Here is a 17,560-nt window from a genome sequence, read left to right as displayed (position 1 = left end):
GATTTGAATGCGGGTCAATGGGACAATTCTGCGTACAGAGCCTCGAAGCGTCCCCTAATAAAATAACTCAAGTTTCAGTCTCCTTGGCAACGCCTAGCAGTCCAATGATTAATTTTCTGGAAGTGGTTTCCATTTCGGATCGTGGTCCAGTTGCGCCTCCAGTGAAAGCTAGGGAGGTGTGGCTATCAGTTTCTCCAGTGAAGGGAGGAGCTGGCGCCGCACAAAAATGCAGCATTTCACCAGCCTCTCTGCATTAATCGGGTAAACCACTTTTTATTGTCTTAAAACTAACCTGCAACATGTTCCCCTGTTTGTGTGATCCATGCATCATTGGATCTTCTCGGCCTTAGTTGGGCGAGCAAACGCGAGGAGCACCAATGTCGCCAAATATGTGAGTATCGCCATGGCCAGGTAACGCAGGTTTCTACACGCTGATTGATTTCATTGTTGTTCAATCAATATCGTGTTATTATTAACTGATATTAATATTCCAATGAGATGTAATTAAATGATAAACAGTGCGCTTGGATGTTGTTATTGCTGATATCTTGATAGTTGGCACAGTCAGTGCGTAATTTACGCCATTGTGTTACTATATCCTGTTTCGGCTGCTTCAAATGGCTTGTTAAACCAGATTTTGGGGTGTTTATTGAGGTTGATTTTGAAATGCATAATGATAATGCTAAATAATGTCTGCCACTTTTGAACAGTGCTTGACTGTCTCATTATGGACTCAAGTAGACAGGAATGTCATCAGTAGGCATACAAGTTGGATGTAGTATTGATTTCTGGGCCATAACAGGGAAAAAAAAAGACTGGGACTACAGTGTGTCCTCTACTGACATTGTTGGTTCTGCTCAATTGACTTTATCAGTCAGACTGCAGCTCCCATACTGCTGTGTCCACTAAATATGACCTTCTGTGTCTCCTAAATCAGTGGATCTCAAGCTTCTTGACTCCAAGTCAACCAATTATCAATTGACAATAGTTCAATTAAATAACAAAACAAGTTATCTCTGGTACTTCTGCTGAAACAACAAAACTGCTTGTTTTCAAACTTTATTTACAGAAAGAAACTAAGAGTGGAAATATATTAAAACAGTTAAATGAAATATTAATAAATTATTAAATTCCAGAATTAGGGCCTAAATGTTAATTACTAAATGACTCCATGCTTTTGTTTTACTTTACACTAATTTTGACTTTTCTGGCAATTTGTGATGACATGCTTTTAAAATATTTTATTTCTCACAAATAGCAATTTCCACTCCAATAAATGTTTTAGTGCTTGACATGACTAGAACAATTTTATTTATTAAAATCATCATTTAATTTCCATGTCTAGAAATTACTCTTTTTATATATGAGGGTTTCAAAGACTGGGAATACTGGTTCTTACAAAAAAATGACAGTTGTTGAGTGAATGATTTAAATAAGAAATATCATTTATTTTTGATTTTCGTTTTAGCTTATTTTAATGCTAGCTTTGTCTTATTTTAAATAATTTGAATTCATCTTGTGGTCGCCGAACGTTTTCTGTGATCCACTGTCCTCACACGTCTATACTTCTGCTAATCATTTGGTTTTGTGAACTAAAAATAGACTGTGCACAAAGTTTTGCTATGAAATTAGATTGTTTAATCCAACTTTGACTCCTTTTTCCCCATCATCCCTGACAGGATGGCATCTCTGTGGTAGGATGAGAAGTCCAGTGCCGCGCTTCAGGGACGTTGAGAGACAGGCCGGTGGCCAGCAGCCCGCACAGTGTCTTCCTCCCTGTCATGAGCGACAGAACAACATGTGGTTCATCAGAGATGCCTGCGGCATCGTTTGTGCGATCATCACCTGGTTTCTTGTCTTCTTTGCTGAGTTTGTCGTGTTGTTCCTCATGCTGATTCCATCGAAGAACCTCACCTACAGCCTGGTGAATGGCACCCTGTTCAATAGCCTGGCCTTCCTCGCCTTGGCGTCTCATTTCAGAGCCATGTGCACAGACCCGGTGGGTTTCACTTACAGCAATAACTGCATGCTTTCATGGTGCCTTTGGGTAGGGGAGACAACATCCCCATTATGAGGGAATTGTATACAGTATATAGGGGGAATTATAGCACTATATATCACATATTACTAATAAGTATAATAAACCAATAATATAATTTAATTTATACTTATAATTAACACTTATATGTATATATTATTTTTAATAATAATGTTATATTTATATTATTGTTAATAGTTTAATAATTATATTTAGGATAATTATAATATTAACATATTAAAAAAAAAAACATAACATTAATGTTTATGGTAAGGGGTGTTACATTTCCGACACACGCTCTAAGCGGTAGACCAATCACAACAGACTGGGGACAGGCTGACCAATCAGAGCAGTTACGCTTTTTGGAAAAACAGAGCATTCAGGGGCCTTGTCCAAATACCCACTCTTCCGGTCTTGGCCACTTGAGAGTGCGTGTACGCGACAGTACGCAAGACTGTCCCATGTCTTCAAAATGCCAATAGTGTAGTGCCCTTAATACACACTAAACCTAAGGGCTAAGCATATATCCATCATGCATTATGTTCTGGAACTCATGTGTCCCCCGAAATCGCGAGATGTCGAGGACAACGTTCCACTTTCTACATATAATTTGATAGAAAAAACATAAAGTGTTGCACATTTTATTGGTGCTAAGATGAGTATACCCTTTCAACACAAAGGGTGAAAAAAATGCTGCAACAATGTAAATTATAAGAAAATATGCTTTTTGAACATTAAATCATGTAAAAGTAGACCCCGTAAACAGAATTCATAACATGTAAATGAGCATAAAAGGGGCCCACATCTGCCCCTTTTACAACCTAGGTATAAAATAGATATTAATTTGAATTCAGATGGACAAAACTTTACACAGCCAAATAAAAATATTGGGCATAAATGTCATCACTGTAGCATGTTTACAATTTAAAGGGATAGTTAGACCGAAAACTCACCTTTCGTGCATCTTCGGAACACAAATCAAAATCTTTTTGATGAAATCTTTCTGTCCCTCTTTAGACAGCTACGCAACTGACACTTCAAGAAGTTCATAAAAAGATCGTAAAACTATTCCATATAAATTGAGTGGTTTAGTCGAAAATTTTCCTAAGATACTCGATCCCTTCATATGATGAACCAATTAAATTTAGGCTTTTATGCACATATAAACATTCATCATCGCACACATCAGTTGTGGTAAACAGAAGCTCAAGCATGTTCAGTTGATGTGCGAGAACCAATAAGGTTCATTCTTGTGTGTCTTCAGAAAATTTGGACTATACCGGTCAATTCGTATGGATTAGTTTTGCGATCTCTTTATTAACTTTTTGTAGCGTCAAAGTGTCAGTTGCATAGGTTGTCTATGGAGGGACAGAAAGCTCTCAGATTTCATCAAAAAGATTTTCATTTGTGTTCCAAAGAACTTAAGAACAAAATACTTATGGGTTTGGAACGACATGAGGGTGAGTAAATAATGACAGAATTTTAATTTTTTAATGAACTAACCCTATAAGAGATTTGTGTGATGTCTGCCCACAGTCTCCCCTAAATCTTCAGCATGTTGTGATAAACTATTAAAATGTTACTGAAGTTGCCTGATGCTTTCTTAGGGAGCCGTGCCAAAGGGCAATGCAACTAAGGAGTACATTGAGAGCTTGCAGCTGAAGCCAGGCCAGGTGGTTTACAAATGTCCCAAGTGCAGCAGTATTAAGCCGGATAGAGCTCACCACTGCAGGTGAGAGATGAACATATGAAGAAATATAGATGCATAATGTTAAAGTGACTTTTCCATCTCTTTTCTTTCTCCACCCTTCCTTTCAAACTCATTTTAGTGTTTGTAAGCGCTGTATACGGAAGATGGATCATCATTGCCCTTGGGTAAACAATTGTGTCGGGGAAAATAATCAGAAATACTTTGTGCTTTTCACAGTAAGTACTAAAAAAAGTCTCACCCTGCACACTTCTAAAAATACCACAAACAGTTGTGTTAGCCACAGGTTGTAAGCATTTTACAAGTGTTGCAAAGATTCAGAAGTAGTTTTGGACTTTCTGATATAAAAATTGAATTACTCCCCTCTGAATTTGGTAGTATGAATAATATTTATTTGATTGTATATTTTATTTAATATTTCATTCAGATTCTTTGAAACCAGCACTAAAAAACATCTAATGTTGATGTTTTCCAGATGTACATTTGCCTGATTTCTCTGCATACCTTGGTCATGGTGGTCTTTCATTTTCTCTACTGCTTTGAAGATGACTGGACAAGTAAGTGAGAAAAGCAGGTTATTGTTAGCAAGACCAATAACTTGACCCCCAGTGACCTGTAGATGACAGGGTCGGATGACAAGCATGCAAGTTAGAATGTTGTCTACTGGGAAAAAGAAGTCCAACCTTTGCAAACCATACAACAACAAGTCAAGGATCACTCCAAGATTTTTAATTTGTTTGCATACATTTGTTGACAGAGGACCTAACTGGGCTTTAAGAGCAGGAGAGGAATTTGCAGGACAACCCAGAATGAAGTTTTATCCTCATTTAGCTGCAGCAAATTATTTGTCATCCACCTCTTGATATCATTTACACATTCCAATAACACATCATATTAAAGGGTTAGTTCACCCAAAATGAAAATTATGTCATTAATGACTCACCCTCATGTCGTTCCAAGCCCGTAAGACCTCCGTTCATCTTCGGAACACAGTTTAAGATATTTTAGATTTAGTCCGAGAGTTTTCTGTCCCTCCATTGAAAATCTATGAACGGTATACTGTCCTTGTCCAGAAAGGCAATAAAGACATCATCAAAGTAGTCCACGTGACCTCAGGGGGTTAGTTAGAATTTTTTGAAGCATCGAAAATACATTTTGTTCCAAAAATAACAAAAACGATGACTTTATTCAGCATTGTATTCTCTTCCGGTTCTGTTGTCAATCCGCGTTCACGAGGCCAGTGACGCTGCTGACGTGTTATCTGGTGCGTCCGTGTATTCGGGTTCAAATAATGATGGTTTCATTACTATAATAGTAATGGTTAAAAAAAATGCAAGTCTTCCCCTGTGTCGAAATCCTTAGACATGTTTGCAAAGATTGTTTTGTTTACAGAGTGAGTCTCCCTCCGACTGTAAACGAAGCTCGGGCGCACCAGATAACACGTCAGCTCGTCTTATGTCAGCGGACTCATGAACGCGGATTGACCACAGAACCGGAAGAGAATACAATGCTGAATAAAGTCATCGTTTTTGTTATTTTTGGAACAAAATGTATTTTCGATGCTTCAAAAAATTCTAACTAACCCACTGAGGTCACATGGACTACTTTGATGTCTTAATTGCCTTTCTGGACAAGGACAGTATACCGTACATAGATTTTCAATGGAGGGACAAAAAGCTCTCGGACTGAATCTAAAATATCTTAAACTGTGTTCCGAAGATGAACGGAGGTCTTACGGGCTTGGAACGACATGAAGGGTGAGTCATTAATGACATCATTTTCATTTTTGGGTGAACTAACCCTTTAAGCAGTCGTGTCAAGCCTTACTGGAAGGTAAAACTGAGAATCATCTGCATAACAGTGTTATGAAATATTGTACTTCTGAAAAATGAGGGCCAAGGGGAGCATATAAAGGTCCCAAGATGGATCCCTGGGGCACACCAAACAAAATAGGCGCAGATGATGAGGAACAATTTACTAAATTTACAGAAAAGGTATTTTAGTAAAGGGAGGAAGCATACCATTTTAATACAGTGCCCTTGACTCCTACTATGCATTCTAGCCATTCAAGAAGAATGTTCTGATCAATGGTATCAAATGCAGCGCTCCAACAAAACCAGCACAACACAAGAGCCTGAATCCAGAGCAAGCAATATATCATTTTTATCCCTCAACAGAGCTAACTTGGTGCTATGTAATGATCTAAAACCAGATTGGAACATGTCCAAAATATTAAAAGAATCCAACTGGAGCTGTGAGAAAACTACTTTCTCTTAAAGCTTAGAGATGAAAGGCAGTTTAGAGATTGGTCAATAGTTACTGCACATTTCTGGATCAAGTTAAGGTTTTTTCAACATAGGTTGCACAATTGCATGTTTAAAACTAGCTGGAACAACGCCTTTGGCTAAAGAGCTGTTTATGAAAGCGGTTACCATAGGAGTAATAGAAAAAACATCCTTAAAAAGACGAGCCGGGATAATATCTAACTTAGAACCAGAACACTTCATAGTAGAGATTACATCAGCTAACTGAGTTGTAGAGACAGGTTGAAAGTTAGACAAACAACTCGTAGGACAAAGCAGTTGCAAGTGACAGGGTTCAGAGGAAACAATGGAGCTTCTAATATCATACATTTTTTGAGTGAAATGTTTTAAGAAATCTTCACAAAGCTCTAAAGATGCCTCAGATAAAATATTCATAGTCAGGTTTAGAAGAGAGTCAATCGTATCAAACACTTTTGGTTGCTTCGCGTTGTCAGATATTAATTGAGAAAAGAAATTGGATTTTGCCTTCTTTACTGCTGTTTGATATTTGAACAGGCTTGATTTTAAAATGTCAAATGAAACCTGTAGCCTATCTTTTTCCCACATTCGCTCAGCTTTTCGACACTCTTGTCTGAGAGCGGGGGGTGACATCATTTAACCACGGCTGGCCAGCAACCTTCATCTTTTTACACTTAAGCGGAGCAATAGCGTCCAGAGATATAGAGGATCCTTTATAAAATATCTGTCAAATTTTTCCAAACCATAAGTACTTATGGTTCAAACATGGTTTTTCTTTCCAGTACATTGTGATTAATATACTGGTAATTTTTTTTAATTAACTTACAATGTAAATACGGTTTTAAAATCCAAAAAGGGATGCAAAAGCACCATACATGTATTATAAAAGTAGTGTCCAAACTGTGTACTTGGGGAAGTTGATCCTTTGGTGTGAGAACAGAAAAGTGCTGTTTATGCCGGGCAAGCAATATAATGCAAATGTAATATAATGCCACTTTTATTGGTACTAAAGAGTGGTCAAAGGGCAGGTAATGAAGAAGGGGAAGTGATATAAGCAAATGTTGAAAGCTAGATTCAAACTCGGATTGCACAGATGAGCGCCATGGCTCGATGTGTTTGAGGACGTGTGCTAGCCTCCCTACCACAGCTCCAGTGACACTTTTATATGACATTTTAATTCAACATTGCTTTTTATTTATTTATTTTTTCCTCTCAGGAATGCACTTTAACATGTGTTTAAAGTTAAGAGTGTGAGTGGTGAATATACTCACAGCACTATTGGGAGGTTTTTTGGAAACCACATTTTCATCATCACAACCATTTAAAAAATTAGGACCAGTAAGATTTTAAGTTGTAATTTTTATTAATCAAGGATTCATTCAAATTAACAAATTGATCAACATTTACTGTAAAGACTTTTACACTTTTGCAAAATAAATAAATTTCAAGTAAATGCGGTTCTTTTGAACTTTCGATTCATCATAGAATCCTAAAAAAATTATCACTATTTCCACAAAAACATTAATCAGCACATTGAGCACAACTGTTTTCAACATTGATAATAATAGGCATATTAGAATGATTTGTGAAGGATCATGTGACACTGAAGAGTAATGATGCTGAAAATTCAGCCTTGCCATCACATACATAACATTTTAAAATGTATTAGAAAACAGTTATTTAAAATTGCAATAATATTTTGTAATATTGCAATATTACTGTTTTTGCTTTTGTTCAAATAAGTGTCTTAGAATCTTGATCATTAGAAACTTTGAAAAACATTTTAAAAATCTTACTGACCTCAAACTGTATGTATATATTAATATATATATATATGTATATAATTTTTTTTTTTTTTTTTTTTTTTTTTTTTTTTAGCACTTTATTGTTCCGCCTTGAAAATGAAAATTTGTCTTTGGTCTCGCCATACAATCACAAAACAATTAACAAAACACATCCACCCAATACATCTAACAATACACAACAATATCAAAGCTTAAAATATTCACATTACCTACCCCTTATTCAAAAGACTTATTGCATTTGGTGCAAAAGTTTGTTTATATATTGCTTAAATTGCTTTTGGTGTTCTATAACGACGACGAGATATAGATAGATTCTAGATATAGAATAATTCCAAAACATGATTCAAGAGGTGTGTTGTGTCTCTAGTTATAGTCAAAGCCTTTCTTTGAACAGTGATTTCATACATTTGAACGACTGATTTTTGCTTGGATCCTATGATTTTACCTGCTACTCTTGTAATTCCGTTTAATTTGACTTTATTCAGAGAAGAAAATCGTCCGAACCACACACTTATGTTATACCCTAAAACACTTTCAATTGAACTAATGTTAACTCTTTACAGAACCTGACTTACAGAAAATTCTCTTTCCTTAGCAAGAATAGCCTTTGATTTGCTTTCTTACAGATAAGATCCACAGAAAAATTATCAGAAAAATTCATATATGCCAAACAGTGTAACCAGTGTTTTCAAACAGGTCACCTGAATGTTGCTAACCAAGCTTAGCTAAAAGATAATACCTCTTAACCCATGTTCTAATGTTTAGATTCTTCCAGCTGTGTTTTGTCCCAGTTTGCACATGCAAATCTAGATGCGTTGCCAGATATTCATGCCTGCTAACCCTCTTTTTCTCTTCTAGTAACAAATAATTTAAAGATGTGTTAGTGAATTGTATAGCTTGTGTTAATGCCATGTGTGGGTGTGTTCCCTCTCCCTTCTTGACCCAAGAGTGCAGTTCCTTCTCCCCTCCAGCCACTGTCATCCTCCTCATCCTCCTCTGCTTTGAGGCCCTCCTCTTCCTCATCTTCACCTCTGTGATGTTTGGCACCCAAATCCATTCCATCTGCTCAGATGAGACGGTAAGCGATCGGTTCCTTTAGGCAGTGGGCGAATGTGGTGGAGGTAGTGCTTGTGGCCTGATATGCGCTGTTATTTTTAGGTTAATGTGTGGACAGTTTTACCTAAAATGCTATTGTGCTTGAAGTGAAATGTAACACATGTACAAGAAATATAAGTAGGTCATTGTGTATTAAATAGTAGTATGCTAACATACATTCATACTGTACTTGCTAGTAGAGCTGCACGATTCTGGATAAATTGAGAATCATGATTTTTTTTTTTTGATTTTTTTTTTTATAGAGATTCTCTCAGATTACGATTCTCTCATGATTCTGAATAGACAACTAAACAAAAAAACATTTCATTTACTAAAGGATCTGACAAAAAGATAAGATCATTTAGGAATAAAATCGCTTAGGTGCTTCAATCATTTAATGATTAATCGTGCAGCTCTATTTGCTTGTTATTATTAAAATATACTGTATATTGTTGACACATGATATTGACATCTGACATATGAGTCCAAATGGTCCAGTGCTGTGAGCAACATACAGTGCTTAGCATAAGTGAACACACCCATGCTAAAGTTGACTAAAAAAAGAGGAATAAAAAAATCATCTTAAGGAAATTGATCTTAATGCCTTAATTAAAAAATGAGGAAAAATCCAACCTTTAAGGACACCAATTTTCTTTTTGAATGAATAATGTATCATAAATAAATAAATGTTCTTCCCTAAAATACAGGGTGCATAAGTCAGGACACCCCTATGTTAAATTCCTATAGAGTCAGGCAGATATTTATTTTTAAAGGCCAGTTATTTCATGGATCCTGGATAATATGCATCCTGATAAAGTTCCCTTGGCCTTTGGAATTAAAAAATACCCACATCATCAGACACCCTTCACCATACCTAGAGATTGGCATGGGGTACTTTCCACAAGATCATCTCTCAATGCAAATCAAACCAGCTATTAGGCTAACTGAAATAAAACCATGGCAATCTCTAGGTATGGTGAAGGGTATGTGATGATGTGGGGCTTTTTTAATTCCAAAGGCCAAGGGAACTTTATCAGGATGCATAGTATCATAGCATAGCATAACATTCAGATCAATTTCCAAAAGATTATTTTTTTTATTCCTCTTTTTAGTCAACTTTAGCATGGGTGTGTTCACTTATTCTAAACGCTGTACTTGCACAACACGTGATCTTGTTAATTTCTAATAACTGACCTGGAAAACACAACCCACATATATTTCTGTGCTAAAGATGCAACTAAATCCTTTAAAATTTATTCTAAGGAGGATGCTATTTGACACTGCCATCAGATTCTCTTTGATGGACTACAATGATGTAGTCCATCAAAGCCTTTGATAATTGCAAATGTTTAGCATCTGCTCAGAATAGCATACTATCATACTACTTGTAGTGTACTATTTCTGCAGTATATACTCTACCGTTCAATTTTTGTAATGCTTTTATTCAGCAAGGGTGCATTAAAATAATCAAAATGACAGTAAAGACATTAGCATTGATTAGAACGTTTTTTTTAATTGAATTTGAAAATTATGTGTGAAAAAGAATCATGGTTTCCACAAAAACATATTAAGCAGCACAACTGTTTTCAACATTGATAATAAGAAATGTTTCTTGAGCACCAAATCAGTATATTAGAATGATTTCTGATGGATCATGTGACACTAAAAAGGGATAATTGACCCTAAAATGAAAATTAAGTCATAAATGAATTACCCTGGTGTTTTTCTAAAGCCCCATTCCTTTCTTTCTTTTATGGACCACAAAAGGAGTCTCGCTCCCTCTCGTACAAATAATAGTGACCAGCATCCAGCTTTGTTCTGTTAGCACCGCATGTCACTCTATCTCGCCCAGAAAAAGCACACAAGTTGTGAGAAATCAAGACTAACAAAAGCGCGGCACGCATGCAATACATGTACCTTCTTCTTTGAGGTGAATATATCCGCTGTGTTTGTCGTAACAAGAAGTTATCGCGTTCACATCAGCAGACAAACTGAGTTCCAGTCTGGAGATGTATAACTCATTGAAGAAAGTACACAGATACTTTTTTTTTTAGATTTATAGGTGTTGCTTCGTGTTGCATTTTTGTTAATCTTGATTTTGAATTTATTTTAATTTTTATATTTATTCTTAAATTTTTACTACTATGTTTCTGTTATTGTATTTGTGTTCTCTGGAAGCCTCAGTACCAAGGTAAATTCCTTGTGTGCATGTGCAAGCACACTTAAGCAATAAAGCTCTTTCTGATACTGATATCTCATTCTGAAAATTCAGCTTTTGCCATCACAGGAATAAATTAAATCTTAATATATTAAAATAGAAAAACAGTTATTTTAAATTATAATAATATTTCACAATATTACTGTTTTTACTGTATTTGATTAAACAACACAAAAAACATTACAAAACCATACAGACCCCAAACTTTTGAATGGTAGTTTATATTGTGTGCAGTAAGCAAATTTCCCACAATGCAATGCGTTCAACTTGACCTTCCTATCTCAGATTGATGAATGAACTAAAATGATTGCATATTTATAGAAAAAAAACGATAAAATAATTTTCCAAGAATAATACTAGATGTGAACCATCATCCCAAAATGCAATGAACTTAATTTGACCTATTTTCCTTGTGTGACAAATAAACCTGAAGTAATGTCAGATGTACTTTTTAACCTTCTTAGCCTTCTTGAATCCTTATTTGATTTGAATATTGAGAGTTAAGGCATTTTACATGAAATTGGATTCAAAATGTTTAAAATATAATTGTAGCATACTACTTTTTGAAATGCATACCATTACGTAATGCATTGTTTCACAATCTTTTTATAAAATAAGTGGACAGAATCCAGTGTACAGTATACTGTTCTGAACTAAGCAGTATGCTAGTATTTTATTCTGAATATAAACTTATAGGCATGATTCTTTTATTATGAAAATCACTATATTATCTCATCTAAGATGAAAATATGGTTACAGTTCCGTTTATGGAATGGGTCAGTTGTTCTTTTCCTCTTTTGTTTTGTAATATTCACACACTCTGAAGTCTCGGTTATCTCTTGTTTTTAGGGCATAGAGCAGTTGAAAAAGGAAGAGAGAAGATGGGCTAAAAAAACAAAATGGATGAACATGAAGGCGGTATTCGGACACCCCTTCTCGATAGCATGGTTTAGCCCGTTTTCCACACCCGAACACGGGAAAGCCGACCCGTACCAGTATGTGGTCTGAGCTCAGGAAGCTTTAAGCTAGAGACTCGAGTGCACTTGGACTGCCCTTAAAGAGCGTCTTTTAATTAATCCGGATTTAAGAGGAGCATTTACCAGTGAGACTAAATCACCTTTATCTTCCTTTTTTTCAGGGAACAAATCATTGCATATCCAATTATTCTTGCCTCTATTTATTTTAATTAAAAACAGAAAGTGGAAGCTTCATGTCATACTCTCAAGCATCTCTGCCTTGCTACAATGAAATAAAGATGAATGATGTGCAGATTATAGAAGCTAATTTATGCTAATATAATCACTATTGTAATCTCTTCAGAATGTTGCTACACTGTCCAAAATGATAACCTACTTTCTGAAATACTATCTTTTACTTCCTTATACCCATCTACGAAATAAAACCCATGTTCTTTCCTGGTTAACGGCATAAGAGCACTGACAACCATTCACTGAAAAGGATTATTATTCTTACAGATACAAGACATTTTTAAAGGGCCATTTACAACAAGGATGGTAATAACCATAACGAAATCTGTAACTATAACGTTTTAATAATCATTGTAATCAGGGCTTGATGTTAACCTTTTTTCTCACAAGCCACTGTGGCAATTGGTTTTCCAAAGTTATTAGCCACTCAGCATTTTCACTGGCCACAATTTTGACATCGATTCTATGGGGAAAAACAGCCATATAGATGTTTTTGATATTATTTCATAATTTGATATCAGGTATATTAGGCTGCTGTCACTTTAAGACTGACACACGGATCCATTATACTGTTACACATTTGTTTTCTTTATCAACGGTTTACGTTCATTTAAAACATAACTGACTGTGTTTACGTGAATACTCACCAAGAGTATTTTGTGTATATTTGACTTAATATACTTAATATTTAAGCGCAATAAGCAGCGGAAGATAAGGTACTGAGTATTGAGTACAGTACGATTTAGTACTGAGAGACAGCTTTATATGCTGTCTTTGCACACTTTGAGTGTGAGCACAAAATCTGCGGGAATGAGGAAAATGATGCGCAATACGTGCAATCCCACACCAAAATGAAGCCCTTTAACAGTATCAATATTCATCTGGAGCAAATGAAAGGAGTCAGTAAAGGGTGGCAGGTTTATGTGTCAACTCGCTGTCGGAGAGATGAGAGAGCGAGAAAAGCGTAGCTAGTATCGTGTATCTATTCTGAGAAAATTTGTTTGGAAGCGTTTCAGATATTTTAGTATCGATATGCATCGAAAAAAATATAAATTTTTGACAACACTACATTGCACTTGGTTTATTATTTCAGATGCCTTTTTAAAAGACTACAATTGAAAAATGTATTTATTATATGTAAAATTCAACCCACCAAGTGTCTAGTAGGAGTGACTGCATGCCATTGATGAAATGGTGTTAATTTCATGCCCTGATTGTAATACTAGGAGAATAGGGCAGTCCACACCACAATTATAATGACATAGAGGAACAATACTGTTGGAATCACTTTCAGAATGAATTTTTTTCCCAGCTGATGAATTATAACAACATTGACAGCCAATTAAAAACCACATGACTTTAAGGAGCTCAAAATTTCAAGCGGCAGATGACATACCTGCCATGTGCACTTATAAGGAACAGAGAATTATCATTTGTTGGTGTGGGTGCCAAAATAATTATTGTTATGGTTCTTGATGTGATCATGCCTTAAAGTGGTAGTTAGATCAAAAATGAAAATTCTGTCATCATTTACTCGCCCTCATGTCGTTCCAAACCCATAAGACTTTCGTTCATTTTCGGAACACAAATGAAGATCTTTTTAATGAAATCTGAGTGATTTATGTCCCTCCATTGAAAGTCCATTGACCCAAAACTCTGATGCTTCAAAACTTTCATAAAGGGATCGTAAATTAAATCCAACTGAATCGATTGCTTTTTATTTTACGATCTCTTTATGAATATTTTGAACTGTCAGGGTTTTGGGTCAATGGACTTTCAAAGATGAAGTAAAGTCTTTTGGGTTTGTATGGAATAACATGAGATAACAGCATTTACATTTTAGGTGAACTATCCCTTGAATATGGGTTATAGACTTTGGCTTTATAAAGAAAAATATTATAGGAAATTTAATAGGGGTGTAAATATTTGTTCTGACAAAGCTTGGATTCTAAATTATTCTTCACTAAATGATTCTTTTGATTTTTTTGATTAGAATAACTTTGAAAATGGTAATAAACAGAAATGTAACTAAAGGGGCGATTCATACTGTAGTGATGCAAAGTGATCCACCAGTTTTTGCATTCATTGTACAACAGAATTTAACATGTAGATTGGATATTATTAAATAATAAATTCCATAATCCGTTCATTGTCAGATCATTTTTACACCCCTAAACCATAACAGTGAAAATAATTCCATTGGAATAATTATTTTATAAATGATTCTGCAATGAGATATTATAAGTACTTTTACTGTTAACATTTTGAGTGGTAACAGCACTTATGGTTCTCCATTACAGAACAGAATTGCTGATTTACTTGGTATGTTTCCATAATTCTGGTTTGTAGAAATGTATAAGAAAGGAACAGGGTTAAGAAATTGTGGGAATTTGACCATAAGATCAACTACATTTATATACAGTATACGAACATTTTTAAAATGTTCTATGGCTTATTACATGACAGATAAATTGTGTTTTCGACAACTTTGATTCACCATTGTTGCCATTGTTTTGGTTAATTGCATATATTTTACATTTTATTAATATACATTTTTGTTATGATGAACGGATGATATGTGCTTGAACTTTTAATATGTATGAAAAAGACAATCATTCTGTTCTTCTTTGTCGAATGGTGAATTAACCTGAAACACTTGGTCATTAGTGCTTTATGTAACAACGTATCACTTTTAAAGTCTCTGACATTGGATTTCTTAAATGCTCAACTGCACGCGAAACCATTTCTGCTTCTGAAAAGTCTAAAATTGTATTACAGGAAATTCAGCAGCTGAAATTCTATTCGCACTGCAAAATCACTGTGTTGTAATCTCTCAAAGGTTGTAAATGTTTTCAAAATTTGCTTGGTCTGTATCTTCCTGTCCACTTCCTTTCTGTCTTTAACATGAACCTAGTTTCCCCAAACAGTCTATCATGTAAATTTATTTTATTCTTTCGTGTTGTCTTATGAATGGTTCCCTTGCTCAGAAATATCCAGCCTTCGAGGTTTTGGGAATTTAAATGAATCTAAAAACAACTAATTATATTTAGTATTAAATCAGGCTGATGTCCCTGTTTGATTGGTGTGATGGAGGTAAGCTTTGATTGCTATCGCTATATATAAAGGCCATTCAAACACATTCGATGTGCCTTTTGCCTGATCGCATGCCATTTAAAATAGTCTGTTTTTCTTTTTCTTTTTCTTTTTCTTTAGATACATGCTTTGGATTGTGAAGGCATGCTCATGCTTCATGTGTTTTTGATTTTTTCCATAAAGTGACAGTTGAACCATTTCTTCCAGTTGGGTTATTTCTCATTAAAGATTAAACACGCAGGTGCATGAGTAAAATAAATTACTTCCCATTCCTTTTTTTTTAATCCATGGTGGTAACCATTTGCTTTCCTTTTCCATTCACTTAATGGAATGCAAGTTTTTTGGCACTATGGATGTTGTTTTCCATGCATATATGGATTATATTTATCTCTTTCAACAGACACAGAATCACGGATGTGTTGTTTTTTTCTTTTTACAGGGTATTGAAAAGTTGAAGCGTGAAGACCCTACATGGGAGAAGACTCCATCCTGGGAAGCTATGAAGTCAGCTTTCGGAGGTCCTCTTTCCGTGGCTTGGTTGAGCCCTTTCACAGATCTCTCTTGCCAGAAAGATGCTTCTGCTCCTGTTCCCATGTTCCCACAGGGTGAGATCATTGAGGAGGATGTGATTGAAATTCCATTGGAGCCTTATTCGATGTAAAGCTGTTTGCTGCGTATTCCTGATGACTGAAATGGCACAATTGGACTGGCAAAGAGACTACTGTGAATATTTGAATTTTACTTTTTTTTGTTACCTCTGGAAACAGCATTTATGTATTGTACCAACGTGCCTTAAAACAGTATTTACAACCAAAAATACATCTCACTCTTCTGAAGAGAAACTTATGTCATGCATAGAGAGATGCGACTCTGTCATTAGCTCATTTACATGTACTTCACTATACAAGCTGTTCCTGGAGCAGTAATGTCTACACCCCTGGGCAAAAAGAAAAAAAAATGGCTAAACACTAAGCTTTTAATTGTTTTAACCACAAATTATTGGTCAGGAAATTAGCAAGATTTAAGCAAATGCACTACTTAAAAAGCAGGACAAACGTGAAAGAGAAAGTGAGGTTTTTGGCAGAATATGGGAAGTTGTGTGTGGAGTGATGGATCACAATGAAACACGAGTCACATGGTGATGATCCAGAGCGATGTCTTTGAAAATCTGCTGAGAAATCTAATTATAAATGCATCTCTACCACAGTGAAGAAAGAGGTGTCATGGTGTGGGAAGCCTTTTTAGCTACTGGTATTGGTGAGCTGCTACACTGTCAAAAGCCATTTAATGCTTTGGAGGACAGGAGAATATTGCAGAATGGCTTGCTTCCCACAATTGAAAAGTTGTTGTCTAAAGAAAATGATCAGATGTTATTTTCAACAATGCTCTTGCCCAAATTGCAAAGACAACCAAGAAGTGACTTGAGAACAAGTCCATCAGGCTCATGTTTTGGCCTGGTCAGAGTCCAAGTTTAACCCCCTATTGAATATAAGGTTATTTTATCTACAGTGTTTGTGCAATTCTTGCTAATATCCTCCTGACCACTGATGTCTTTGTGATTAAAATGGTTAAGAACCATAAAAGACCACTAAATATTTGGCCATTTTTGGTTGGACATTTTCTTCTTTTTTTTGCCCGGGAGTTTATCATTTTAGTTTTGGTTAAAAAAAATTGTGTTAACTGGAAGAGATCTTTTTTCCTATAGGACCTTTTTAAGATGTATCATAGTTAAAAAAATTATATAATATCACTAAATGTTGCCTTAATGTACTACAAGACTCTTAAAATTGCCAGACTTTGAAACAGGCATAAACCCATGACTATGCAAAATCTGGTGCAGTATTTGATAATATAAACGTATGGTGCTTATTTGTAGACCTCTTAAGACTTTTCCATAATTGTCAAATACACATATCAGATTTCCCATCCCAGGATCTGATTGTTGTTCTATGTCATATCTTTCTTTTTCATTGTATTATGACCTTTTTAAATTAAAAAAAAAAAAAAAAATACTTGTGCATCTTTCCATTACAGGCTCGTTGTTTGTTATGTTTTGGATTTTTTCCATTACCTGATGTTTCTCATGGCTGACCTAGTAGTACCAAGTCAATTT

General features: G+C 35.4%; 1 protein-coding gene across 3 annotated transcripts; it reads left to right on the top strand.

The window, feature by feature from the left end:
* The first annotated feature begins 154 nt into the window (after positions 1–154).
* zdhhc3a (zDHHC palmitoyltransferase 3a) lies at positions 155–17,393 on the top strand. 3 transcript variants are annotated; one of them, XM_077215021.1, is made up of 7 exons: positions 155–391; positions 1,680–1,999; positions 3,646–3,770; positions 3,868–3,964; positions 4,222–4,303; positions 8,781–8,911; positions 11,996–15,278. In XM_077215021.1, exons 2-7 carry the CDS (start codon positions 1,700–1,702, stop codon positions 12,152–12,154), a joined length of 894 nt encoding a protein of 297 aa, XP_077071136.1. In that variant the 5' UTR covers positions 155–391; positions 1,680–1,699; the 3' UTR covers positions 12,155–15,278. The 3 variants fall into 3 exon arrangements, with proteins under 3 accessions (XP_077071136.1, XP_077071134.1, XP_077071135.1); XM_077215019.1 differs by lacking the exon at positions 11,996–15,278 and adding an exon at positions 15,887–17,393 and having other exon boundaries at positions 161–391; XM_077215020.1 differs by lacking the exon at positions 11,996–15,278 and adding an exon at positions 15,887–17,393 and having other exon boundaries at positions 167–261.
* The last annotated feature ends 167 nt before the right edge of the window (positions 17,394–17,560 follow it).

Source organism: Siphateles boraxobius, unplaced genomic scaffold (assembly GCF_051911475.1).
Source record: "Siphateles boraxobius isolate OS27281-9 unplaced genomic scaffold, OSU_SipBor_1 68, whole genome shotgun sequence".
NCBI classification, from domain to species: Eukaryota; Metazoa; Chordata; class Actinopteri; order Cypriniformes; family Leuciscidae; genus Siphateles; species Siphateles boraxobius.
The sequence above is the reverse complement of the archived record's forward strand: the minus strand, read 5'-3'. Positions and strand labels throughout refer to the sequence as shown.

Bases quoted from the DNA above. Each gene is read 5' to 3' on its own strand.
- zdhhc3a (XM_077215019.1), top strand. From the start codon at position 1,700: ATGAGAAGTCCAGTGCCGCGCTTCAGGGACGTTGAGAGACAGGCCGGT. The intron at 3,771-3,867 runs GTGAGAGATGAA...AACTCATTTTAG, and splicing joins GATAGAGCTCACCACTGCAG to TGTTTGTAAGCGCTGTATAC. The intron at 3,965-4,221 runs GTAAGTACTAAA...GATGTTTTCCAG, and splicing joins AATACTTTGTGCTTTTCACA to ATGTACATTTGCCTGATTTC.